The 25308-nt window shown below is 43.0% G+C and overlaps 5 protein-coding genes across 9 annotated transcripts; 3 read left to right on the top strand and 2 right to left on the bottom strand.

Annotated features, from left to right (window-relative positions):
- Positions 1 to 5483: 5483 nt before the first annotated feature.
- On the top strand, positions 5484 to 6433 carry LOC108110399. Its single transcript, XM_017219463.1, has one exon. It carries the CDS (start codon positions 5586 to 5588, stop codon positions 6225 to 6227), a length of 642 nt encoding a protein of 213 aa, XP_017074952.1. The 5' UTR covers positions 5484 to 5585; the 3' UTR covers positions 6228 to 6433.
- Positions 6434 to 9311: 2878 nt separating this feature from the next.
- On the bottom strand, positions 9312 to 19273 carry LOC108110397 (pneumococcal serine-rich repeat protein). 5 transcript variants are annotated; one of them, XM_017219457.2, is made up of 8 exons: positions 18930 to 19273; positions 17982 to 18356; positions 17269 to 17918; positions 15798 to 15926; positions 14629 to 15339; positions 13483 to 13983; positions 9757 to 13342; positions 9312 to 9658 (listed from the first exon to the last, which is right to left on the bottom strand). In XM_017219457.2, the coding sequence occupies exons 3-8, from the start codon at positions 17854 to 17856 to the stop codon at positions 9594 to 9596; spliced, it is 5580 nt and encodes a 1859-aa protein (XP_017074946.1). In that variant the 5' UTR covers positions 17857 to 17918; positions 17982 to 18356; positions 18930 to 19273; the 3' UTR covers positions 9312 to 9593. The 5 variants fall into 5 exon arrangements, with proteins under 5 accessions (XP_017074946.1, XP_017074947.1, XP_017074948.1 ...); XM_017219458.2 differs by having other exon boundaries at positions 18936 to 19273; XM_017219459.2 differs by lacking the exon at positions 18930 to 19273 and adding an exon at positions 18426 to 18615.
- A 74-nt stretch (positions 19274 to 19347) lies between these two features.
- On the top strand, positions 19348 to 21405 carry LOC108110398 (histone acetyltransferase Tip60). The gene is made up of 5 exons (XM_017219462.2): positions 19348 to 19498; positions 19555 to 19681; positions 19737 to 20958; positions 21013 to 21225; positions 21285 to 21405. Coding segments are annotated over exons 1-5 (1623 nt in total). The 5' UTR covers positions 19348 to 19438; the 3' UTR covers positions 21286 to 21405.
- On the bottom strand, positions 21262 to 22235 carry LOC108110401 (augmin complex subunit dgt4). The gene has a single exon (XM_017219464.2). The coding sequence runs from the start codon at positions 21974 to 21976 to the stop codon at positions 21410 to 21412; it is 567 nt and encodes a 188-aa protein (XP_017074953.1). The 5' UTR covers positions 21977 to 22235; the 3' UTR covers positions 21262 to 21409.
- Positions 22236 to 22502: 267 nt separating this feature from the next.
- On the top strand, positions 22503 to 25059 carry LOC108110404 (tRNA (cytosine(34)-C(5))-methyltransferase). The gene is made up of 3 exons (XM_017219472.2): positions 22503 to 22676; positions 22753 to 24577; positions 24633 to 25059. The coding sequence occupies exons 1-3, from the start codon at positions 22617 to 22619 to the stop codon at positions 24974 to 24976; spliced, it is 2229 nt and encodes a 742-aa protein (XP_017074961.1). The 5' UTR covers positions 22503 to 22616; the 3' UTR covers positions 24977 to 25059.
- The last annotated feature ends 249 nt before the right edge of the window (positions 25060 to 25308 follow it).

Below are 25308 nucleotides of genomic sequence, written 5' to 3'. Positions count from 1 at the left end.
TGCTGCGAGTGCTGATTTAATGGCTAAATAATCAAAATTCAGTATTTGTTGTGGTTTTTTAGCTCTAACTTTGTCAAAACAAGCCGCACAGCTAAAACAAAGACTGTTTTATACAGCTTACAACCAACACTTAAAGCCCCTATACCCACTTTTTACATTAGTGTACTGCTCTTTTGCTGCGAGTGCTGATTTAATGGCTAAATAATCAAAATTCAGTATTTGTTGTGGTTTTTTAGCTCTAACTTTGTCAAAACAAGCCGCACAGCTAAAACAAAGACTGTTTTATACAGCTTACAACCAACACTTAAAGCCCCTATACCCATTTTTTACATTAGTGTACTGCTCTTTTGCTGCGAGTGCTGATTTAATGGCTAAATAATCAAAATTCAGTATTTGTTGCGGTTTTTAAGCTCAAACTTTGTCAAAACAAGCCGCACAGCTAAAACAAAGACTGTTTTGTGCAGCTAACTACCGAATCTTAAAACCCCTATACTTGCTTTTATCATTATTGCTCTGATTTTTTGATGCGAGCTCTAATTTAAGGAGTAAAATATCGGGAAACCCATTTTTAACAGAAATTTGCAACTTTTATCGCGGGTTTTTAGCTTTAGCTCAGCCAAAACAAGACGCACAGCCAAAAGAACGACTGTTTTGTGTTGCTAACGACCAACACTAACCACCCCTATCACTGGTTTTTCGATTTTGGGAAAGTCAATTTTGGCCCAAATTTCGCATTTTTGATAAGGGGTACCATCATCAAAATTTTCAAAAATGGGCCAAAAATGAAGTTTCCCAGATTTGAATGCAAACCAATTGGGAATCATGGCAATCAACTTACGAGCCCTACGAGGTATTACATTCCTAGTTTGGGCCATTTTTGGCTGTGCTATGGCCAGAAAACTGATTTTTTTACGCCCAAAATATCGTATACGTCGGGTGACAGCAGAGAGGCCGGCTTTTTTGCCGTTTCTTAGCTCTAACTTTGTCAAAACAAGCCGCTCAGCTAAAACAAAGACTGTTTTATACAGTTTACAACCAACACTTAAAGCCCCTATACCCACTTTTTACATTAGTGTACTGCTCTTTTGCTGCGAGTGCTGATTTAATGGCTAAATAATCAAAATTCAGTATTTGTTGTGGTTTTTTAGCTCTAACTTTGTCAAAACAAGCCGCACAGCTAAAACAAAGACTGTTTTATACAGCTTACAACCAACACTTAAAGCCCCTATACCCACTTTTTACATTAGTGTACTGCTCTTTTGCTGCGAGTGCTGATTTAATGGCTAAATAATCAAAATTCAGTATTTGTTGCCGTTTCTTAGCTCTAACTTTGTCAAAACAAGCCGCACAGCTAAAACAATGACTGATTTATGCAGCTTACAATCAACACTTTAAGCCCCTATACCCACTTTTTACATTAGTGTACTGCTCTTTTGCTGCGAGTGCTGATTTAATGGCTAAATAATCAAAATTCAGTATTTGTTGTGGTTTTTTAGCTCTAACTTTGTCAAAACAAGCCGCACAGCTAAAACAAAGACTGTTTTGTGCAGCTAACTACCGAATCTTAAAACCCCTATACTTGCTTTTATCATTATTGCTCTGATTTTTTGATGCGAGCTCTAATTTAAGGAGTAAAATATCGGGAAACCCATTTTTAACAGAAATTTGCAACTTTTATCGCGGGTTTTTAGCTCTAGCTCGGCCAAAACAAGACGCACAGCTAAAACAATGACTGTTTTGTGTTGCTTACGACCAACACTAACCACCCCTATCACTGGTTTTTCGATTTTGGGAAAGTCAATTTTGGCCCAAATTTCGCATTTTTGATAAGGGGTACCATCATCAAAATTTTCAAAAATGGGCCAAAAATGAAGTTTCCCAGATTTGAATGCAAACCAATTGGGAATCATGGCAATCAACTTACGAGCCCTACGAGGTATTACATTCCTAGTTTGGGCCATTTTTGGCTGTGCTATGGCCAGAAAACTGATTTTTTTACGCCCAAAATATCGTATACGTCGGGTGACAGCAGAGAGGCCGGCTTTTTTGCCGTTTCTTAGCTCTAACTTTGTCAAAACAAGCCGCTCAGCTAAAACAAAGACTGTTTTTATACAGTTTACAACCAACACTTAAAGCCCCTATACCCACTTTTTACATTAGTGTACTGCTCTTTTTGCTGCGAGTGCTGATTTAATGGCTAAATAATCAAAATTCAGTATTTGTTGTGGTTTTTTAGCTCTAACTTTGTCAAAACAAGCCGCACAGCTAAAACAAAGACTGTTTTGTGCAGCTAACTACCGAATCTTAAAACCCCTATACTTGCTTTTATCATTATTGCTCTGATTTTTTGATGCGAGCTCTAATTTAAGGAGTAAAATATCGGGAAACCCATTTTTAACAGAAATTTGCAACTTTTATCGCGGGTTTTTAGCTCTAGCTCGGCCAAAACAAGACGCACAGCTAAAACAATGACTGTTTTGTGTTGCTTACGACCAACACTAACCACCCCTATCACTGGTTTTTCGATTTTGGGAAAGTCAATTTTGGCGCAAATTTCGCATTTTTGATAAGGGGTACCATCATCAAAATTTTCAAAAATGGGCCAAAAATGAAGTTTCCCAGATTTGAATGCAAACCAATTGGGAATCATGGCAATCAACTTAGGAGCCCTACGAGGTATTACATTCCTAGTTTGGGCCATTTTTGGATGTGCTATGGCCAGAAAACTGATTTTTTTGCGCCCAAAATAACGTATACGTCGGGTGACAGCAGAGAGGCCGGCTTTTTTGCCGTTTCTTAGCTCTAACTTTGTCAAAACAAACCGCACAGCTAAAACAAAGACTGTTTTATACAGCTTACAACCAACACTTAAAGCCCCTATACCCACTTTTTACATTAGTGTACTGCTCTTTTGCTGCGAGTGCTGATTTAATGGCTAAATAATCAAAATTCAGTATTTGTTGTGGTTTTTTAGCTCTTACTTTGTCAAAACAAGCCGCACAGCTAAAACAAAGACTGTTTTGTGCAGCTAACTACCGAATCTTAAAACCCCTATACTTGCTTTTATCATTATTGCTCTGATTTTTTGATGCGAGCTCTAATTTAAGAAGTAAAATATCGGGAAACCCATTTTTAACAGAAATTTGCAACTTTTATCGCGGGTTTTTAGCTCTAGCTCGGCCAAAACAAGACGCACAGCTAAAACAATGACTGTTTTGTGTTGCTAACGACCAACACTAACCACCCCTATCACTGGTTTTTCGATTTTGGGAAAGTCAATTTTGGCCCAAATTTCGCATTTTTGATAAGGGGTACCATCATCAAAATTTTCAAAAATGGGCCAAAAATGAAGTTTCCCAGATTTGAATGCAAACCAATTGGGAATCATGGCAATCAACTTAGGAGCCCTACGAGGTATTACATTCCTAGTTTGGGCCATTTTTGGATGTGCTATGGCCAGAAAACTGATTTTTTTGTGCCCAAAATAACGTATACGTCGGGTGACAGCAGAGAGGCCGGCTTTTTGGCCGTTTCTTAGCTCTAACTTTGTCAAAACAAGCCGCACAGCTAAAACAAAGACTGTTTTGTGCAGCTAACTACCGAATCTTAAAACCCCTATACTTGCTTTTATCATTATTGCTCTGATTTTTTGATGCGAGCTCTAATTTAAGAAGTAAAATATCGGGAAACCCATTTTTAACAGAAATTTGCAACTTTTATCGCGGGTTTTTAGCTCTAGCTCGGCCAAAACAAGACGCACAGCTAAAACAATGACTGTTTTGTGTTGCTAACGACCAACACTAACCACCCCTATCACTGGTTTTTCGATTTTGGGAAAGTCAATTTTGGCCCAAATTTCGCATTTTTGATAAGGGGTACCATCATCAAAATTTTCAAAAATGGGCCAAAAATGAAGTTTCCCAGATTTGAATGCAAACCAATTGGGAATCATGGCAATCAACTTACGAGCCCTACGAGGTATTACATTCCTAGTTTGGGCCATTTTTGGATGTGCTATGGCCAGAAAACTGATTTTTTTGCGCCCAAAATAACGTATACGTCGGGTGACAGCAGAGAGGCCGGCTTTTTTGCCGTTTCTTAGCTCTAACTTTGTCAAAACAAGCCGCTCAGCTAAAACAAAGACTGTTTTATACAGTTTACAACCAACACTTAAAGCCCCTATACCCACTTTTTACATTAGTGTACTGCTCTTTTGCCGTGAGTGCTGATTTAATGGCTAAATAATCAAAATTCAGTATTTGTTGTGGTTTTTTAGCTCTAACTTTGTCAAAACAAGCCGCTCAGCTAAAACAAAGACTGTTTTATACAGTTTACAACCAACACTTAAAGCCCCTATACCCACTTTTTACATTAATGTACTGCTCTTTTGCTGCGAGTGCTGATTTAATGGCTAAATAATCAAAATTCAGTATTTGTTGCGGTTTTTAAGCTCAAACTTTGTCAAAACAAGCCGCACAGCTAAAACAAAGACTGTTTTGTGCAGCTAACTACCGAATCTTAAAACCCCTATACTTGCTTTTATCATTATTGCTCTGATTTTTTGATGCGAGCTCTAATTTAAGGAGTAAAATATCGGGAAACCCATTTTTAACAGAAATTTGCAACTTTTATCGCGGGTTTTTAGCTCTAGCTCGGCCAAAACAAGACGCACAGCTAAAACAATGACTGTTTTGTGTTGCTAACGACCAACACTAACCACCCCTATCACTGGTTTTTCGATTTTGGGAAAGTCAATTTTGGCCCAAATTTCGCATTTTTGATAAGGGGTACCATCATCAAAATTTTCAAAAATGGGCCAAAAATGAAGTTTCCCAGATTTGAATGCAAACCAATTGGGAATCATGGCAATCAACTTAGGAGCCCTACGAGGTATTACATTCCTAGTTTGGGCCATTTTTGGATGTGCTATGGCCAGAAAACTGATTTTTTTGTGCCCAAAATAACGTATACGTCGGGTGACAGCAGAGAGGCCGGCTTTTTGGCCGTTTCTTAGCTCTAACTTTGTCAAAACAAGCTGCACAGCTAAAACAAAGACTGTTTTGTGCAGCTAACTACCGAATCTTAAAACCCCTATACTTGCTTTTATCATTATTGCTCTGATTTTTTGATGCGAGCTCTAATTTAAGGAGTAAAATATTGGGAAACCCATTTTTAACAGAAATTTGCAACTTTTATCGCGGGTTTTTAGCTCTAGCTCGGCCAAAACAAGACGCACAGCCAAAAGAACGACTGTTTTGTGTTGCTAACGACAACACTAACCACCCCTATCACTGGTTTTTCGATTTTGGGAAAGTCGATTTTGGCCCAAATTTCGCATTTTTGATAAGGGGTACCATCATCAAAATTTTCAAAAATGGGCAAAAAATGAAGTTATTAAGAAAATAATTTTTCTGTCATGTTAAAACCAAAAAATCTCGTTATAAATGTAAAATCGTGTAGTAACAGTAGTCTCTGATTTATATCTCCACTAAGTATTCTCCAAATTTGATCAGAAATTTACCAAAAATTCCAACAGCAGTTAGCCCCATATATTTCAGATTAGTATAATATACATCACCGCTAAAATGGACAAACAGCCGGTTGACAAGACCACCGGCATTTCCGATCCCAAATCTCGAAAACTAAAGTTCGCCGGTTGTTGCCATTTGAAGGATGAGGCCCTAGCGGGCCTCTACAGGATCGATCAACTTACCGATGAGGAGCTGGCCTCCGTGGGCCTGGAGCGAACCTCTCTAATCGATGACTACCGTCATCTGCATGAGGTCTCTATGATGAGGCAGCGGGAAAACCGAAGTCAAGCTCAGGCTCTCGATCTTAAAATAATTCGGTCCAAGTTGCCACAATTGCGAATGCAGGAGCACAAGCCCACCAAGTTGTACAAATTTCAGTTGCTCAATCAATTGGTTAAGGTGATGAGTTTCGAAAAGGAGCCGGAAGCTATATTCAACGAACAGCAGTTTGAGTTCGATGCGGATTACCATGAGGACGAAGAGGTTCAGAGGATGCCGCCAAAGGAGCGTCAACGTCGCCGCTTTGAATCATTTTGCGATCATCTAGACAACATGTTCATCAGCGGCGATCGCAACATGGCCATCAATGTAGTCGTGGACGCTCTCATCCGCTTGAATAGGCGTCGCAAGCACATGCCTATAAATGTTCCTATGAATCCCAGTCGTCTCTTGCCGGTTCCCAGGCGCGAGTATTAAATATAAGGAAATGATACCACAACCACTACTAGCATTCAACCACAAAATCATTCCAATGCGTGTGATAGTATAGGAAAAGCTTGGAAACCGGATGCAGTCGTTTTCATTTTGTTAATTTTTATTTCGATTCTCCACGGAAATACACTTCTCCCCAGTATATTATATTTTAAACACAATTTAAATTAAATTTCGATTTTCAATTCAAATACGTTTTTCACTTGTTTCTTCGATTAGTTAATCGGTAATCGCTTCATTTTCGATTAAATTCTAAAGCCTTTTGCTTTTTTTTGTTTGTTCGCATGTACAAATATTGGTATGTATAAGTTATGAATAGGGATGGTGTTGTAGATTTTTTTTGGGATCGAAAATCGAGGATTATAAGCTTCGTCAGTAGTAAATAGACTTAGTTGTAGATTTTGTATAAGTATTTATAACTATGATTATAGTTCCCACTGCGCTGTTTTCTGCTCCAATTCTCGCCAGTCCACACAGTCCCCAATTATTGTTGTTGTTTTACTTTGTATTCCAAACTCAACAAGTGCACTCAAGACGTAAATAATGCAGGTTGAACTGTACGCAACTCGAGCGATTACACCGATATCCAATATCCAATAACCGATAAATTGAACAATACACTAGCTACGCAAAATCAAAAGGCAAAACTAAATCAATTCTAGTTTTGGTTTGTTAGCCGACAACACAGCTTTCAAACTCCAAGCTCGAGCTACCCTCGTCATACGAATATTATCGAAAAAGTAGGACAACTATGTAGCGGGGTAAATAAATATCCGACAGTCCTGATCCTTCATCTTTTTTTTTGGTTTTGTTTTTCGAGTCACAATTTACTATTTATATACACATACACACAGCTACAATATATATTTTACATAAATACACACATAAGAAACTTTTTTTTGTTTTTTTCCTTTGTTTATATGTTAATTATAATATTTCAATATTAGTTTTAGTTAATGGCCTAGCGTATAATTTATTTTCAATTTGTTTTATCAATGTTCTCATATTCTCTGATTTGTGTTCCTTGTTAGTTTTCAATTGTCTAAAATTGTTGCAGTGTACATTGGCTTAGTTTGACTTAGTGGATGTATATAACACTAGTTTACAAGAGAGATGTACTTCTTTTAAAACACTTTTCTTAGACTAATTTGAGTTTGCTGAAATATAAAATGTATATTGAAAAAAATAGCTAACGAATTTTTTGATATATTCAAAAAGAAAATAGGTTTTCAAAAGACATTTAGAGAGCCAAAGCTTCAATCATCAATAATGTATACCTTCAATATGAATGAATAATAGTATACATTTTCATCTGATTAAACCTTTAGTTCGCTTAATTTAAACACTTTCGTATTCAGCAGCCTCTAATTAGAATATAATGTTTCTTGAAAATAACCGCCAAAAGGACGAATTCGTAAACTAGTGTAGTTTTCATAGATTCTCCTTAACAGCGTGTGGTACAAATACATATTTACTTCATATTTTCCATTATCATCCTCCCTGCAATTTAGTTTAACTTTTTGTGGTTTTAATTTTTGATTGTTTCGGATGGTTTACATGGTTTAGAGCGGTACAGCAACAGCTCTGGACGAGTGTAGCATGCAGTGTTTAGATGGTTAAGGATACAGGATTCGGGGTGTGTAATGATATTGAATATTTGTCTTCGCTTTGTTGTTTTTGTTGCCATTTTACTTTACGTTTATTCTCAAAATATACAGCACATAAAATTCCCATTGAAGCATAACAGTTTTGCAGATGTATACTTGAAAACATTTCACACTGTTTGTTCTGTTTATTCGGTCTTAAAAGTAGGTATTCCAGATCGGGTTCTTTAATAATGATTAGCTCGTTCCGCCCTTTAGATCATTTCTTTTCTGCATTGTTTCTGTGATTTTTATTCTGACATTTGTTCACACTAAATTGTTACCACCTGCTCTTACGTACTCGATTTTAAACGGTTAACGTTTTGCATTATCAAAAAAAAGTTACTGTAATAGATGCGCGTATATAATGTATATTCCTAGATATAGCAATTTAGTTGCGCTTTTTATGCTACGAGTTCACTTAACGTTTATTTTGTTTCTCCGTCTCCAAATCATTTTCTCCTCTACTGTTCTTTTATAAATTTAAATAATTTTTCTGCGATTTTTTATGTTTTAATGGTTACGATAACTATATCCTTCTGTTACTTTTGGAGATGCTTACTGAGGCTCTCGATGCTAAACTAAACGGCGGCATTTTTCGTAAGTGCATGATATTTTTTTACTGGTTTTGTGGTTTTCTGTTTTCAAATATTATGTTTAACATACTTCTTTCCTCGTGAGGCTTATTTATGGCTAGCCGGAGCTAAGGAGCGGGCCTTACATAGTTTACTTTAAATAGTCGTTATCATACACACACATATCAAATATTTTCCGTGGGGCTTTCTTTCCTCTCTCTCTAACACAAAAACTCCTAGGTCGATTTACCTTCTTAAATTCTGGTCTCATATGTACACGCGACGTTGACTCACTTAAGAACTAGGATTAGTTATATTTTCTGGTTTTCACCCCACAGTGGTCAAGCGTATGAAACAAAGACAAAAAAAACCGGTTGGATAATTGTAGTAATAAAATTAATGTATAGTAATAGTAATAGTAATTGTAAAACGTTGCGTTTTAAGGAGCCAGAAGGTTTTAAAATAACAAAAGCAGATCAAAATGCTTGATTTAACATCACTATGCATCGCATCTTGTGGCGAAAAAAACGGTTGGATCGCGGTCAATTAACGTTTAATAAATATCCACTTACAGCATTCCCTCCCATCCTTCACTTTCTTCCATTTATTTTCCTTTTTTCCATCTGTTTGAACGGAAATTCCCCATTTTTAATCATATTATCGACCTGCAACTAAATATATTTTGATCTCAGCCACTCGCTCACATTCACACAGGAAACACAAACACCCTCATTTACACTGGCCTCATCGGATAGCTTTGTCTACCCTAATTCTCCGTAGCCGCTCTCGCGCTTGTAAATTTTTATCAATAGTTATTCTATCGATTCGATACATTAATCAGCATAAGAGCGTATTGGTATAGCAATTATTTATAGTGTATGTACGATATCGGTTGTTGTATAAACGATGACCCAGCACAAATTAAAAAAAATATATATAAACATCAGAACATGCAATTCAAACTAAACTCTTCTCGTGTTTCCTGACGATGTTGAGTGCTCTCGTTAAATTGCTGCCGATACTGCTGACGTTGCTATAGTGATTGGTGTTGCTGGTGTCTCTGCTGTTACCGACGATTTTCCTACTTTCAAATGTGTCGGTGATGTTGCAGCTACTGCTGATTCGTGTGATTCCTAGGTCTCCTGCTCCTGATCTTTATAGTATGTCACATACTTGCTACTGGCAATGGCATTCCAGGCTAAGGAAGTGGAAAAAAACAAGTTAATAATAAAAATAATCCAAAATCTAAGGATTATTGACAACAATCTCAAAAGAAACCCAAACCCAAGTACTCACAGTTGGCGATGTAGTCGACGATCAATTCTGTGTTTGTCAATACTGCCGACCGCGAAGGTTCTGAATGCTGCTGAGTAACTTCCTCCGCCGTGACTGATTCCGCCTTGAAGTCAGCCAAGAAGCTTAGTTCCTGCAAGCTTTCATCGTCTTCCTCGTCGTCGTCGTTGTAAGTCAGGAACACAGGCAGGGCAACCTTCGCCTCCATATTGGAATTGGGATTCGCCTTTGTGTTACCTTGCGAATGAGTTGTCTCCTGATCTTGTGAGTTGCTACGACTGCAGCTAGTGCTTCGGGCAGCGGCAGCAGCACGTGCGGCGGCAATGATTGCCGCTTCAATATCGTTGCACGTTTCAAGCTGCTGCATCGAAATGGAGCTGGCACTTGGGAGCGTCTCTTCACTGGTCCTGGCCTTACATAGGAAATTGTTGACGTGCTCCTTAATGGAAGTATTGGCGGCAGCATAAATGCCACTATCTCCCGACTGATTGGCAACTCCTCCAAGCATACCTGAAATTGATGCCAGGCAGGCGGCACCGTTGCCGCTCGAGGACGCTGAAATCGACACGGAGGAAGATGAGGTGGAAGTGCTCGCCGATGCGGATGACGAACCAGATGGCGTGGACGAGTTAATAAGACTGACGGCACTCGATGAGGTAGCGGTTGCCCCTGCATTCGGCGACGATTGAGCCTCCTCCGCAGAAATCGAGAGCATATGGAGGCTGGCTGGGCTGTTGACTGCATCCGAAGAGGCACCTGAGTCATTCAGCCGATTATCGTTACTACTCACATCCTGCTGCGACTCCAGTTTCTCTGCACGTTTTGTCTTGTTTTCGACTTCTTTTTCATGTTCTTGGTCTGCGTCTTCGGTGTCATCTTGGCCTACGTCCGATTCAGACTCCGTTTGCTGCTGTTTATTTGAGGCCTGTTTGTTCTGGTCGTCATCATCATCCTCCACGCTATCATCGAAGAGCTTCAATTCATCCTCGTTAAAATCACCAAAGATGAACTCGTTGTTGCTTCTGCCAGCATCGCGATCATCGTTAAGTATAATTACAGCACGTCTGCCAGCAGTGACTTCTGAAACGGCCCCAGACCCCTTAGCAATACAGCTACTGCTGGGCAGCTTGTGGATGCCGCTGATCAGCTTCTTTGCACCCTCTGTCTGCGTGGCAGCGGTGGTCTTCTGCGTGGTAGTCGTACTGGTGCTGGTGGTCGCCTTGGGCGTGGTGGACAGACTGATTAAAGACTCTTCTTGACTAGGCTTCGTTGGCTTTTTGACGCTGCTGGGAGATAATTCCTTTGGCTTGACCTTTGCCTTGGCTGAGGATAAAACTAAAGCAGGAGATGGAGTCGAAGCTTGAGTCAACGCGTGAGTTAAGGATGAGGACGAACCAGGAACTGTAGCTAGAGCTGTGGCTGCGACTGCAGTTGAGGTAGTTGTTGCTGCTGTAGGCAGAGTTGTGGTCGAAAAGACTTTCTCCACCACCTGTTGCTTGGCTGCTGCTGCGAAGTTGTACAACGAAGATGAGACTGATGCAGATGTGGCCACCGACACATTGTTGGTGCTATGCCTCTTGACGGTCTTCTCCAGCGCCGGATACTGTTGGTCCAGATTGCTGCTGTTGCAGCTGTAGCTGGCATCGTGCTCCACGCTCTTGGATTTCTGCAGAGCTGGCGGCGAAGATGATGTGGAAGAGGTGCTGGCGGCGGAACTGCTGGTACTGCTGCTCAAGGCCGCCGGCAGAGTGGGCGTAGTCAGGTTACTGGCAGGCCCCTGAGCTTTCAACTCTGGGGAATTGGTGGACTCTGCATCGCTACTGCTGCTGGCAGGCGTGGCATTCAGGCTCTGGGAATAGCTGATCGAACTGGACGAGGACGGCGCGGTGTTTGAGTTGCTGGCAACTGTAGGCTGGTTGGTGGCACAACCACTTCCAGACACTGGCGTAGTAGCACCCGGCAGCTCTGGAAAGTCGGGCCTCGACTTGAATTTTCCACCACTTTTGCTCTGGAACTTGTCGCCCAGCTCCAACTCTGTATCGCTGGCCGTAGCGTTGTTTAGAGCCTCCTGTTTGCTTCGTGCGATATCGGCATATGAAATAGGAGCTGGAGAATCGTTCTGTTTGGACTGGCGCTGACTGGCGGCCTGCGCCGCACGCTGTTTATTGTTGCCACCGCCAAGGCTCTTCTTTTTACCCGTCTGGATGGGCAGCGAGTGGACCGAGTCGAGATCACTGGAATCTGATTTCTCCGATGGAGGCATCGACGACGTAGACTTGCGACGTGAGCTGTCCACCTGGTTGGAGACCGCCGAGCCGCCGTGGTGGTGATGATGGTGGTGATGATGATGGTGGTGATGGTGATGCTGACCCTGCTGAGGCTGGTAATGCTCCTGATATTGTTGTTGCTGTTTATAATTTCCATTACCTCCTCCGTTGTTGCTATTGTACGGGGCATAGTAATGCATCCGCTGGGACATCATGTTAGAGGAAGCTGACTTGGTGATCTGCTGCATGCGTTGCAAATTGCCGCCGGTTGTGGCAGCTGCAGCCACAGCCGCATCGTCCATTGTAACAGCACGCTGCTTCTTTGGTTTCTTCTTCTTGGTTACAACATGAAATTCGGCGGTCTCCGTTAGAACGGTGTTGAGGGCATCCACCTCGGACATGCGGGCTAAGGCAGGCAGCGCCAGAGGCAATGGCTTCTGGCCTAGAGTCTCTGGCTCCGACCAGGCGGAGGATATTTCCTGATGATCTCCCAAGTACTGCAACTCCTCTGTGCCCCACGATCGCCGCTCGCCCTTACGCTGCTGCGATCCCGGATTATTGCTATTTCTGACTTGCACTGACTGCTGCTGCTCCTTGTTGTAGTTCTTGCTTATGTCCGCCACGGAGGCCGAGTTCTGTTTGCCGCTGCTAGAGGAACCGGATGCCGAGGAAGATGAACCAACCGAGGCGGCATTGTTTGTTCCCTTTTTCTGGCGCATCATATCTGTGGTCGCCGACTGGCGCTTCAGATCGTCAACTTCCATTTTTGAGCAGCTACGCAGCTCTTCCAATGAGTTGCTCTTCTTCAGCTTATTCTGCTTCTTGCGATCTTTCTTCCGCTGTCCCGCCGCACTGCTGCCACCGTTGACATCGTTCTCGATATATTTGACCAGTTGCTCAACAGGATCATTGCCGCGATATCCAGCCACAGACTCCACATCTACAGTCGTGGTGTTGCGTTCCTGCTGCGACTTCTTCTTTGCTTTCTGCTTGGTGGGCTGCTGCAGACCAATGCCAGTTCCAGGTGCAGCAGCAACAGCACCTCCTCCCGATACCTGCTGCAGCTTACTGTATGATGCAGTCAACGCTGCCATGGCCGTGGCCGTGGACGTGGTGTTGGTGCCCGTAGAGAGTAGAGTAGAAGCGCTATTCTGACGGTGGGCAGACGACGTAGTGGGTGCACTGGCTCCCACTGTGGTGGTTATAAGAGTCTGAGTCTGATTTCCATTTCCATTGCTTCCGTTGCTGCTGGTGGCGACTCCACTGGCTGCGTTGCCGCCAAAACCATCGCTTAATGCATTTCCATTCTCATCCAGCTGGCGCTGCAATATAAAATGGAGTTGGTTAGATCTCATTCTGTTTAATAATGTAGCTGCCTTTTCTGAAATAAACTACAACACACTCTTTCTTTTTCATATACGAACTTCATGAAAAGTATTCAAAAAGCAAAACATTGACTTACCGTACTAGCCTTTCCACCCATCGGTGCAGCTGCAGGCGATGCTGTTGCAGATACCATACGTCCAATTTTTGCGGGACGCAAATCGCTAGAAAGCGCGTCGGAAGTGGTGGCGCAGTTGCTGCCGCTGACCGACGCGGAGGTCGAGGAGGAGGTCGAGGGTTTGCTGACCTCGATGGCAGCTGGCGAACCAGCACCGCCGCCGTACACTGAGGAGCAGGCCGTGTAGTTGTCGTTGAGCGACACGTATCCGGCCTCAACCTTGCGCTTCTGCTCCTCCAGGCCGTTCCCAAACTGTCCAGATAGAGAGGCCAGATAGTGCTGCTGCTGAAGCTGGCTTCTGGCGGACACCTCCAGGACCGAGAAGTGCAGCGGATCGTCGATTAGGAACTCTTTGGCGGCACCGGCACCGGGACCGGCATCCCTGGCCTCCGCCGGCTGCTTCTGCTTGCCGGTTATGGCGTCGAGCAGGAACTTCATGGTGGAGCTCTGTAACTCCAGTTGCTGTACAACAAATTAAATTAGGAATTAAATATTTATGCCATTTATAGTGGATTCCGAAAAATTTCAAATTCAGAGTTAAAACTAATCTTTAGAATGTGTTTAAGTACAACCACTTAGATTAGTCAATTAAGTTAGGTTGAAATTGATAGTATTCACTGCTCTAGTTGGAAAATTATTAAAATTATATTTTAACAAATTTCGAAATATTTGTATATTTAAATGCATAAAAAGTTATCTGTCTATTTTAATAGTTGCAATCAAATTAGCAACCATACCGAAATATACACCAGTTTAAGGGATATTCGAATAAACTTGTTCATCGTTATTCCTTTAAACGCAGCAAAGATTAACAAATTTTCCAAACAAATCTCTACTACATTATGAGGTTCTATAGATATGATGATAGAAATAAACGTTTAGTTGTTTGTAAGTATAAGTTCGGGGTAGATTAGATGGACTACCACTACCACTACAGACTACCCACTGATGGGATTATGCTGCTACCCAGCCAAATGCCGTGGAATCGCGGTAACGCGCCTCTCTTACCGCCTCATCGTTCAAATCTTCTATAATGGGGGCCCTTCCTATCTCGCACATACTGCCATCCTTTTTGAGCTCCCAAAACTCAAGCGTATCATCGCTTACCTTTAGCAGGTAGTCGCGTTGTTCGGCGGTAACGATGCTACCGTCCGCGTCCTCATCCATGTCGAAAAGGATGGCAGCCTCTGGATCGCGTTCACTAAGCTGACTTGGCAGGCTGCTGCAGCTGCCGGAGCTGCTGCGTTGGTGGTGTTTGTTGCCACTGGATCCTGATCCAGAACCTACAGGAGCCTCAGAAGAGAGCTGAGCCTGCTGCTTTTGCTGCTTGGCATCCATAGCAACTGCCGGCTCGAAGTTAACGCTGCTGGGCAGGCTGCCTCCTTCACGTTGCCTGCCCGAGACGGATGAGTTCTTGATCTTCTTGGATGAGGATGCGGAGGAAATGGCGTTTTGGTTGTGCTGCTGCTGGCGGCGATTGGAGCGGCCACTCAGCTGGTAATCACAGTTGAAACGTTGGGTTGCTGCCGTTGTCGCCGCAGTCGCTGCAGCAGCTGCCGCCGAGGTGGTAGCAAGCTCACTGCGGTGCGCTGCCTCGACGAGATCCTGCAGGGAGCCGCCCTGCTTATGCCGCTGCGCAGAATCCGTGGAGCGGTGATTGGTAGAGGTGTAGCTGCTGTTGTGCCCTGCACTACTGCTGCTTCCGCTGCTCGAGCCTGCTGCTGCACTGGACGCTAGTGCGGATTGGTTGAGTGTGAGGCAGGATTTGATGGCACGATAAGAGATCTCTTCGTCGTACTCAGCCTTTTTGAGCATTTGCTGAGAGGATGATATTTAAGAAGTTGAGAGATGGTTAAGATGGTAATACAAATTTATTGAATGATTTCCTGTTATTAGAATTGGATCTAAGAAGATGTAATTTGGGAGCAATATTCTAATATATGACAGATTCAAATTCAATGTCTACTACGTTAAAAAAAAAACAATACTTTAAACTAAACAATTTTTACAAATGTGTATTAATAATTAGAAATTTTATCAACCTGCTTTAGATATGTTGTGCATATTCTGAATTTAAATTAAATAACATATTATGTGTTTTAAAAACCAACTAAAAAATTAAAAATAAAATAACAGAATCAATATAAAATGATATTTAAAGCACATTTTAAGGCTCTTACACCGTTTTTAGCAGAACTTTCCCCACAAAAGAATTAATCCAAACGTGGATGAAATATGTATGTGCATATATATAGTAATCTTTACTCAAAACTTACCAGAAACCGCTCGCTCTTGTTCTTCTTGTCCCCAGGATTTCGATACCAATAGGCCTCCTCGAGAAGTTTCTTCAATGATGCGTCGTCGAGATCATTAAAATCGCTATCTTCCCAAGCATCGTATTTTGTCTGCAACCGATTTTAATAAAACGTATTTTCTAGTTAGTAATTTGGTTTTTGTATTCTAGTCAACACACACATATAAACAATTGTGCATACCTAACCTCGAAAAATGAAAAAGATCGGAGCTCTACGTATTTACAGCACATGCACTTCCAAGTTTTCTACGCAAACTGTTCAAGTAACGGCCGCGGAGTTATGGAAGAGAGTATTAAATACCATACGGCTTAAATAAATAAATCATGTACATACTACATAGGTATATGGTGTTTCACACGAAAAAAAAAAAGAATTGCATTAATAATGGTTGGAAAACGAGGAATTTGTGTGGTTAAATGCCGCGGTTGTTGCCACTGTTAGATTAAGTAGTTCTTTGTGGTTTTAAATGTTTTCCCTAGTATGCCAAATTGGGATTCGAAATATGAATTCGAATAGATTTATTCACTTGCTGTTTACAAGAAAAATAATTACTGCGCTTTACAGAAATTCAAATGAACACTGTTTTATTAAGATTTCAAATTCTTTAGGTCTTCTTCCTTTTCTTCGTTTTGCCTTGGTATTCTTACGGCATTTGCGCATGTGTGCAAACACTTGATCAGTGCAAAGGTAGCGGTACAATTTCGGAACTTGTATCAACACCTCGTTTGCCAGAGTGAGATGACATCTATGGCAGCTCTTTCAGTCTACTTATTCCAACCAAAGATTTTAGCTTGCAAATTATACTTAGTATTATCTTTGTTAGGGGTATATCAACCAACATATATCGAGGGGATAAAAGCATAATTAGTTCGCTATATATTTTTGTACTTGCGCCCGTCAGTCGTTGCGATATCGCTTAATTTAGCGTACAATATATGGAGTTTTTATTCGGAATTTCGAATCCCTCTTTTAAATTGTGTAGATTTCTATGTTAAATAATTACCAAATATTTTTTTCATGTTTAAAAATATTGCAAAACTAAACTTTATGCAAACTGATTAAACCCTAATATAGTTTATATTATGTTGTATGATTTTCTTATTAAGAAAGATAATTGCAAACAAAATTGATTAGCTATAAAATACAAACATTTATTTATTTTAGTTTATAGTTTTCGTTTTTACGCATGCAGGGTGTGCAAATGTGTTAGTGTGTTAGGAAAACTATTTTCGCAAAGTAACAAGTCGATATTAATAGAATGTTTATCCAATTATATCGATATGTAAATTAAAATTTGTAAAGAAATTTTTGTTGTAGGATTTGTGAGGAAAACAATATATGCATAACGTTGATTATTTAACTAAAACTTAATGTCAAATAAATATATATTTAACGTCTTTTAATATGGTTGAATATGGAGACCTGCACTCACCTTTTTCTTCTTTTGTCGCTTGCCGACATTCTGATCATCCTGGGTCTTGCCCTTGGCAGTGGCCCCATACTGGAGGACTCTGCGGTTTGGTCGCGACAGTTCCGCACTTGGCGAATCCTTTAGCATGGCGAAGACCTGTGAGAAGGGTGAATCTCCTGCGTTCGCTGCTGCTGAACCTTTGGCAGCATCTGCAGCATGGTTAGTAGTACTATGGCTATTACAAGGGGATGATGATTTCTTGAGGTCACTGTCCCTACTGCTGCTAGTTGCTACATGGTTGGTAGCCACTGTCGCAGCAGCTCTCTGACCGTCGTCACCTTTGGCTTCCTGGCTTTTGGAGGCCTCGTCAAACTGCGCATTCATCTGGGCCACATGGTCTGACATCATGGTCTTAATTTTTTCCTGCGGGAACGGCGTCGGCGTAGTTTTGGTGACGGTGGTCGTCGTAGTGCTTTCGCTCATCGTTCCAGCGGCAATCGAGACGATGGGCGTGTCTGGTATGATCGTGGGCAGCTTGGCAGCTGCTCCACCAGATCCCAAACGATCCGCCGATGTGTCCGATGATGACGGCGTTTGTTCATTGTTCATCTTCTTTCGGTTGGTGGCATGCAAAGAGCGAAACAAACTAATGCCATTCGAATTCTTCGAATCTATTTAAAAATGTCGTTTTAGAATATGCGCTGATTAGAGTACTGTATATCTAGAGTACTTACAAACTGTTGCCTCTCTTCGGTTTTCCTAGGAAGCCCAGCTGCCCAGCCGCCGTGTGGTCGCCACCGCGGCTGCAAGTGCTATGCCGCTGTGTTTTCGATTCCTTCTGACTATCTTCACGATTTTTAACGATTTCTCCTTATTTTTAAATGGTATGAGATATTGGGAGTCGGGGTGGGCCCACCTATTGCGTATCACTCGGGACTCCTGCTGCACTTGACAGGCCTGTCGTCAGTGGCTCACCTCCTGCTCGAATCGACAATCTCTGTCCGTGGCATTTACGTAGGTTCCTTCGAAGTCATGAATTCCGGGCACGGGGTTTGGGATTAAATCGCCAGAATAACGGAATACGGAAATGTGTGCGCACGGAGCTGCAACTGAAATAGGGAAATGGAGAATTGGGGATGAGAGGTGAGACTAAAACTGAGAAACATTGGCCCACTGACTGGGTGTTCTGCAGCATTTGTTGTTGTTGTGGTTATACAGACAAATGGCGGGTGGACGGTGGTTGGCGGCTGGCGTGTCTGTTCGCTTTAGCGGCCTTTTCGCGTCCCACTGGATTCACATTTCTTTAAAAAGCAGTTTTTTCCCATATTTTCCTTCTTTTCTTGCCTGCCAAGCCGCGCAGTGCTGCCAACTGCCACTGGATGCTAGGGCTGCCAACTGTTGTTATTTGTTTAAAGACAAGCCCGATAGGCCTGCGAAATCAGGTAATTCTTTGGGTTTTCAATTAATAATTGAAATAAAATTACATACCCCTTTACCAGCTAATTGGTAATAACAAAAAGCAATCTGCTTTAAATTTCTCAGCAAGTTGACAGCCCTGCGGCTGTTGTCAGTGGCAACACTAGCGCAAAACACGTCATTTTGCCACAGTTTTTTCACATATCCCCCCGTTAATTCGCAAACTTATGGGCATTATGACAAATTTGCCAAATACTTATACGCACAATTACCCAGTAACTGGAGTTTTCCTTAGTTATTTATTGATAAATACGCCAGTCGATGGCAGCTGTATAACTTTCTGCGCACTCAAACGCACACAAACACACACGCACATACACACAGGCACACGGGCGCAGGTATGCGCCTGTGTACATTTTTTTGACCTTCTCGGCGTTTTTCCTTTCGGGGTTTGGTAATTAAAACGATAACAACACACTGCCTGTCCCTTTAATATTTGGATATTTGCAAAGTGTGCTCTTATTATCTTACAGCTGTGTGTAAGCAGGCGAAATTGTTTAATTGCACAGCGGACCGAAGAGAACACTTTAGAATTGTTGTTGTATTTTGCAGCACTTAGAAAAGACGACGCTGCGCAGCACTGTTATTGTCATCGATATTTTTAAACCGCTGATGTCACTGTGCTGTCTACCGATAGGCACGAAGTTTCGCTAAAGGCGTATCATCTCTAACTGCTTCCTGTTTTTTTTAGGGAAAAATAACAAAATATAAACAAATGAAAATTAACCATAAATATGAATTTGACGACGATGTTGCCTCTATTTGCGAGTCAACGGTGGGTGTAAAGGATTTCTGTGGTTTATGATTTGATTGCATTTTTACCGATTTCAGGCCGCCCTTACCGAGGGATGTCGTTTGCCAGTCAGGATGCATAAAACGGATGACTGGCCGCTGGCCGAGATTGTGAGCATTAAGGAGCTAGATGGACGCCGGCAATTCTATGTGCACTATGTTGACTGTGAGTATTAAAACGTCCAGTTAAATACCTAATACCTACACTGCAAAATCCGTAGTTAACAAGCGCCTGGATGAGTGGGTCAACGAGGAGGACCTGTACACGCGGAAGGTGCAATTTCCGCGGAGGGACGGCTCCCAAACAGGCACCAGCACCGGAGTGACCACTCCCCAGCGCCACCATTCACTGGCGGGCAGCGTTTCTCGGCCCACATCGCCGCAACATCCTGGTTCTGTTGCGCTGACAGCCATTCAGTCGACTCCCAGCAGTGCAGCGGGAATTGTTCCTCCGGTTGGTCCATCAAACTCAGTGGCTCCTCCCGGGACGCCAAGCAGTGGTGGAGAGCTCGTTAATGGCAACAACCTAGCAGCAGCCCTCCAGAAACGAATCAATCGAAAGCGGAAAGTTCACGGAGGATCAGCGCATGGGCACCACAGTCTGCAAGTGCAATCGCAACAATCACATCCGCATCCCACAACTCCACAGACGCCCACGTCAACACCAGTACACGTGACAGGCGATGGTTTGATAAGTGCAGCGGCCAACGAAGATGGCGATGGATCGCAGGATGGTAAGACACCCACGCCAAGGCAATCGGGCAGCATGGTGACGCACCAGGACGACGTTGTGACGCGCATGAAAAACGTAGAGATGATCGAGCTTGGAAGGCATCGCATTAAGCCATGGTATTTCTCGCCCTATCCGCAAGAGCTGTGCCAAATGTCTTGCATCTACATCTGTGAGTTCTGTCTGAAGTACAGGAAAAGCAGGAAGTGCCTGGAGCGGCACCTCTCAAAGTGTAATCTGAGACATCCACCAGGGAATGAGATCTACCGCAAGCACACCATTTCTTTCTTCGAAATCGACGGTCGCAAGAACAAGGTGTATGCCCAGAACTTGTGCCTGCTGGCGAAACTCTTTCTGGACCACAAGACACTTTATTATGACACGGATCCGTTCCTTTTTTACGTAATGACCGAGTTCGACTCGCGCGGATTTCACATTGTGGGATATTTCTCCAAGGAGAAGGAAAGCACCGAGGACTACAACGTGGCCTGTATCCTCACAATGCCTCCGTATCAGCGCAAGGGCTACGGCAAACTGCTTATCGAATTCAGCTACGAGCTATCCAAGTTTGAGGGCAAAACAGGCTCGCCGGAGAAACCGTTGTCGGATCTGGGCCTGCTATCTTATCGATCCTACTGGGCGCAAACCATACTTGAGATTTTCATTAGTCAAAACCCCAGCACTGACGGCGAGAAGCCCACCATAACAATAAAGTATGATTAATCCTAAGCTCTTTGTGGAGCTAAAACTAATTCACACTTTTTCAGCGATATCTGTGAATGTACGTCTATAAAGAAGGAAGACGTGATCTCCACGCTGCAGAATCTGAACCTGATAAACTATTACAAGGGGCAGTACATCGTGTGCATCAACCGGGACACAATTGAGCAACACCGGCGAGCGATGGACAAGCGCAAGATCCGCATCGACTCCAAGTGCCTCCACTGGACGGCCAAAGACTGGTCCAAGCGCTCAAAATGGTAAACTTCCTAATGCACATAAAAAACCAAATTTAATCGGCTTTAAATATTTATTTTAGAATGCCTCTGCCATCCTCGGGTGAACGTAGAATCGTTTTAGATCTTAGATTTTATTCGCAGTTATCCGTTTTTAATGATTAAACTGGATTATTTCCCAAAATATATTTACATTGGAGACGACCGCTTAGTTGACTGAATCTTTCTGTGGAAGTAGGTCGTCCACAAGCCGGTCCATTGCCTGCATCATGCCGATCTCCATGCCATTCTCCAATCCATCGACTGCGATGCGAAGATTTTTTAAAGCTTCCTGGTTGCGGGCGAACTCTCGCTGCTGACGACAAAGATTTAAGCGCGGCTTATGGGCGGTGTTTATCTGATTTAGGCACTCTTCCAGATCTCTGCAGTCCAAAATGGCGGGGCGGAGATTACAGCTGAGCTTGGAACGAAGAATGTCAGTATCCTTGGCTGCCTGGGCGATTTGATCCGGATCGCAGACGCGTTGGGCATCGACAGCTTTTTGTAAGGCGGAGCACTTTAAAAGCCTAGCCAGCCGATAGAATTCCCGCTGATACTCGCATTTCGTGTCCAACCAGAGACGGACATGCTCCTCTACCTGGCGCCTTACATTCCGGTTGTCCTCCTGAAAACGCCGCAACGCCTCCAGGTGCAGCAAGTACTGAATGTCGTCCATGTTGCCCTCGGACGATGAAGTAAGAGGTGTGGATGAGGTGGGCGTTGGTGGAGTCTCCATATGGTTTTAAATGAAATTAAATAATATTTAAAAATGGAGGAATTCAGAATCGATTACTCCGTTCTATCGGTTGCGGTTGCTTGCTATCAAGAGGACACGGATGTAACGGATATTTGAATTATTGATAAGAAACTTTCACGTCAATTTAAAAAAAGGATGATTCACAAAATCACCACCATTTTAACACACCATTTTAAGATTTTTAAATACAACACGTTATTTCAATAACATCAAATGAAAATGTTTTATACAAATCTGGCTATTTCCAGTGCCAACGATTAGTAATTTAGCTTTTTTCTATCGATACTAGTCAATCCTGTTTTGGGTACGTATTCAGCGGTAAAATGTAAAATATGCTGATTGAATAAAGACTGAACAAGATAACAGCGTTAAACGTTATCTTTATAACTCTTTAATTGTGGCTTTTAAGAAAAAGATTTCTAACGAATATAAGTTGGTAAATTTTTAAAAGAAATTTTTATTTACCTTACAAGTTTTTATCATACCGGCAACGCTCCGCTGTCATTGTTGCCAGACAACCGGCGAACACGTTTTATTTATTCATTTAATTTGGAAAGTAAATAAACCTTTCCTTGTTTTTTTTTAACTTAACTGAACAGGTATCTATTAATTATATTAAATGGGACGAAACAAGAAGCAAAATCCCTTTGCGGCACGAAAACGTCAAAAGCGCGAGAATGTGAGTTCGCTTAAATTAAGTGGTGGAACACTCCACGTTTTTCGATGTTGTCATATGTATTTTTACCATATAATAGGGTCCCGAGCGTCCAGACCGCAGAGCCTTACCCTATGAGGAAATCAAAAGGGATAATGCCTTCTTCATCAAGTACTACCATCTGCAGAAGATTTGCGCCAGCGAGGAGGAGTGGTCGCAGTTCCTCGATTCTATTAGGGACAACCTGCCAACCACTTTCAGGGTGACGGGGTTCAAGGACGAAGCCAAGGCGCTACTTTCGATTATAGAGACGCAGCTGTTCACTGAGTATGTCAGGGCAGTGGCCGAACTGCACCAAAAGGCGCCCGAGGATGTGGAGCGCCCGCTATGCTTGCCCTGGTATCCAAACGGGCTGGCCTATCAACTTCATCTCACCCGTAAGGACATTCGCCGTTCAGAGCCACTCTACCGGCTGCACAACTTTCTCATTGTGGAGACGACGGCGGGAGGAATCAGTCGGCAAGAGGCCGTTTCCATGATCCCTCCGATTGTCCTAAATGTTCGGCCCACTGATAAAGTTTTGGACATGTGTGCTGCACCGGGTTCCAAGACAGCTCAACTAATAGAGGCTCTGCATGCTGCTCCCGAGGAGCACAAGATCCCACCAGGTTTTGTGCTGGCCAACGATGTCGACAACAACAGGTGCTATATGTTAGTTCACCAGGCCAAGCGCCTTAATTCGCCTTGTCTTCTGGTGACTAATCACGATAGCAGCGCATTTCCCAACCTGCTGACAACTAAGTCGGATGGCTCCAAGGCCATCCTCAAGTTCGACAAGATCCTCTGCGATGTGCCCTGCTCCGGTGATGGAACCCTTCGCAAGAATCCAGACATTTGGCTTAAGTGGAACCTGGCACAGGCTTACAATCTGCATGGAATTCAGTATCGGATTGTGCGACGTGGCGCCGAGATGTTGGAGGTAGGCGGTCGTCTAGTGTACTCTACCTGTTCGCTGAATCCCATCGAGAACGAAGCAGTGCTGCAGCGCATCCTCAAGGAGGCTGACGGAGCCCTGGAGCTGGTAGATGCGGGTCATTTAGTGCCGGGTCTCAAGTACAACCCAGGCATGACTGACTGGAAGCTGGCCACCAAGGAGGTGGACCAGATCTTCACCACCTTTGAGGAGGTTCCTGAAAACCTGCATACTATTATACGGCCAGGGATGTTCCCGCTGCCCGCCGATGAGATAGCTAAGATCGGGCTGGATAAATGCCTAAGAGTGTTGCCGCATTTACAGGACAGTGGCGGTTTTTTTGTGGCCGTCTTAGAGAAGCGTCGTCAGTTAAGTTTTGAGAAAAACGATGTGTCGGAGCTGGTGGAGCTTACCGAGAAGGCCAAGCAGCCGGCAGCTGAGGTGAAGGTGGATGAGGAGGGCAAGCCCATTGAAGAGAAGTCTGTGCCATGGGGACCGCAGCGGAAGAAGCGACGCCTGCATGGTTATAAGGAGGACCCTTATGTGTTCTTTGGCGAAAACGATCCTGATTACGAGGCCATTAAGGAGTTCTACCAGTTGGACGAATCCCTCAATCAGCGATGCCTCCTAACGCGGTGCATCACGGACAAAAAGAAAAACATTTACTACTGCTCAGATCCTATCCGCGATTTGGTGGTTAACAATGAGCACAATATCAAGATGATCAACACGGGCGTAAAGACCTTCGTGCGTTGTGAAAACCGGCACACGGTGCATCCGTTCCGTTTGGCCCAAGAGGGCCTGCAGACCTCAAATGCCTTTATGGGAGCAAATAGGCGAATCCAGGTGGAACGGGAGGACCTGGTACTGATGCTCAACTGTACCGATCCCACGCAGCCACCATCGACACACGAACTTAAAAAGGAAACCCAGGAGCGCTGTAAGGAATTGGGTAAGTATATAAAGCTTTAAGTTATGGTATTGGTCTAATGGATGATTTATTTCAGGGGTGGGCAGTTGTATCCTCAAGTACGTAGATGAGAAGTTTACACTGTACACGGTGGGATGGCGCGGCACTTCCAGCTTGCGCGCATACGTGCAGAAGGACGAGACCATTCATATTCTGCGGCTCCTGGGCGCCGATCTCAGTAAGTTCGAGACTAACAAATATGAGGAGGCGAGAGTCGCCGCCGCTGCTGCAGCAGATGCAACTGCAGACACTGGCATGGATGCCGAGTCCGAATCGTCGGGCGAATGTGCCGCCGTGGAGACTGTATCTTCTGGAAATGGTGTTGCCGCCGAATCAACTATCACACCAAACGACACTGATGAGGTGGCCGCGAAAAGCTAGTTCTCATAAGTTGTTTTAAAAAATCTAGCATTTAAGCTGACCACATGTATAAACACTATGAATAAAAAATTGATAAAAATCAATTCATTGCAAATTTCAAGATATTCCACCGCGAACCAAGCAAAAGTCTGTGCATTTTTAGTACGTTTTGTTATAAAATGTTACATTTATGTTTTTATTTTTCCCAGTATAAATATATCGTATGTAAAGTATATAAAAAAAAGTTCATTAAAAAATTACACATACTCTTTATATAGATGCTTTTCTACCGTATTTCATTTTTGTTTTTGTTTTATACGCTTCATACGTTGTTTCGTGTCTTTTAAAAAGTA

Source organism: Drosophila eugracilis, unplaced genomic scaffold (genome assembly GCF_018153835.1).
Source record: "Drosophila eugracilis isolate 14026-0451.02 unplaced genomic scaffold, ASM1815383v1 contig_2147, whole genome shotgun sequence".
Classification (NCBI taxonomy): Eukaryota; Metazoa; Arthropoda; class Insecta; order Diptera; family Drosophilidae; genus Drosophila; species Drosophila eugracilis.
Note: the sequence above shows the minus strand (reverse complement) of the source record. Positions and strands in the feature narration are given on the sequence as shown.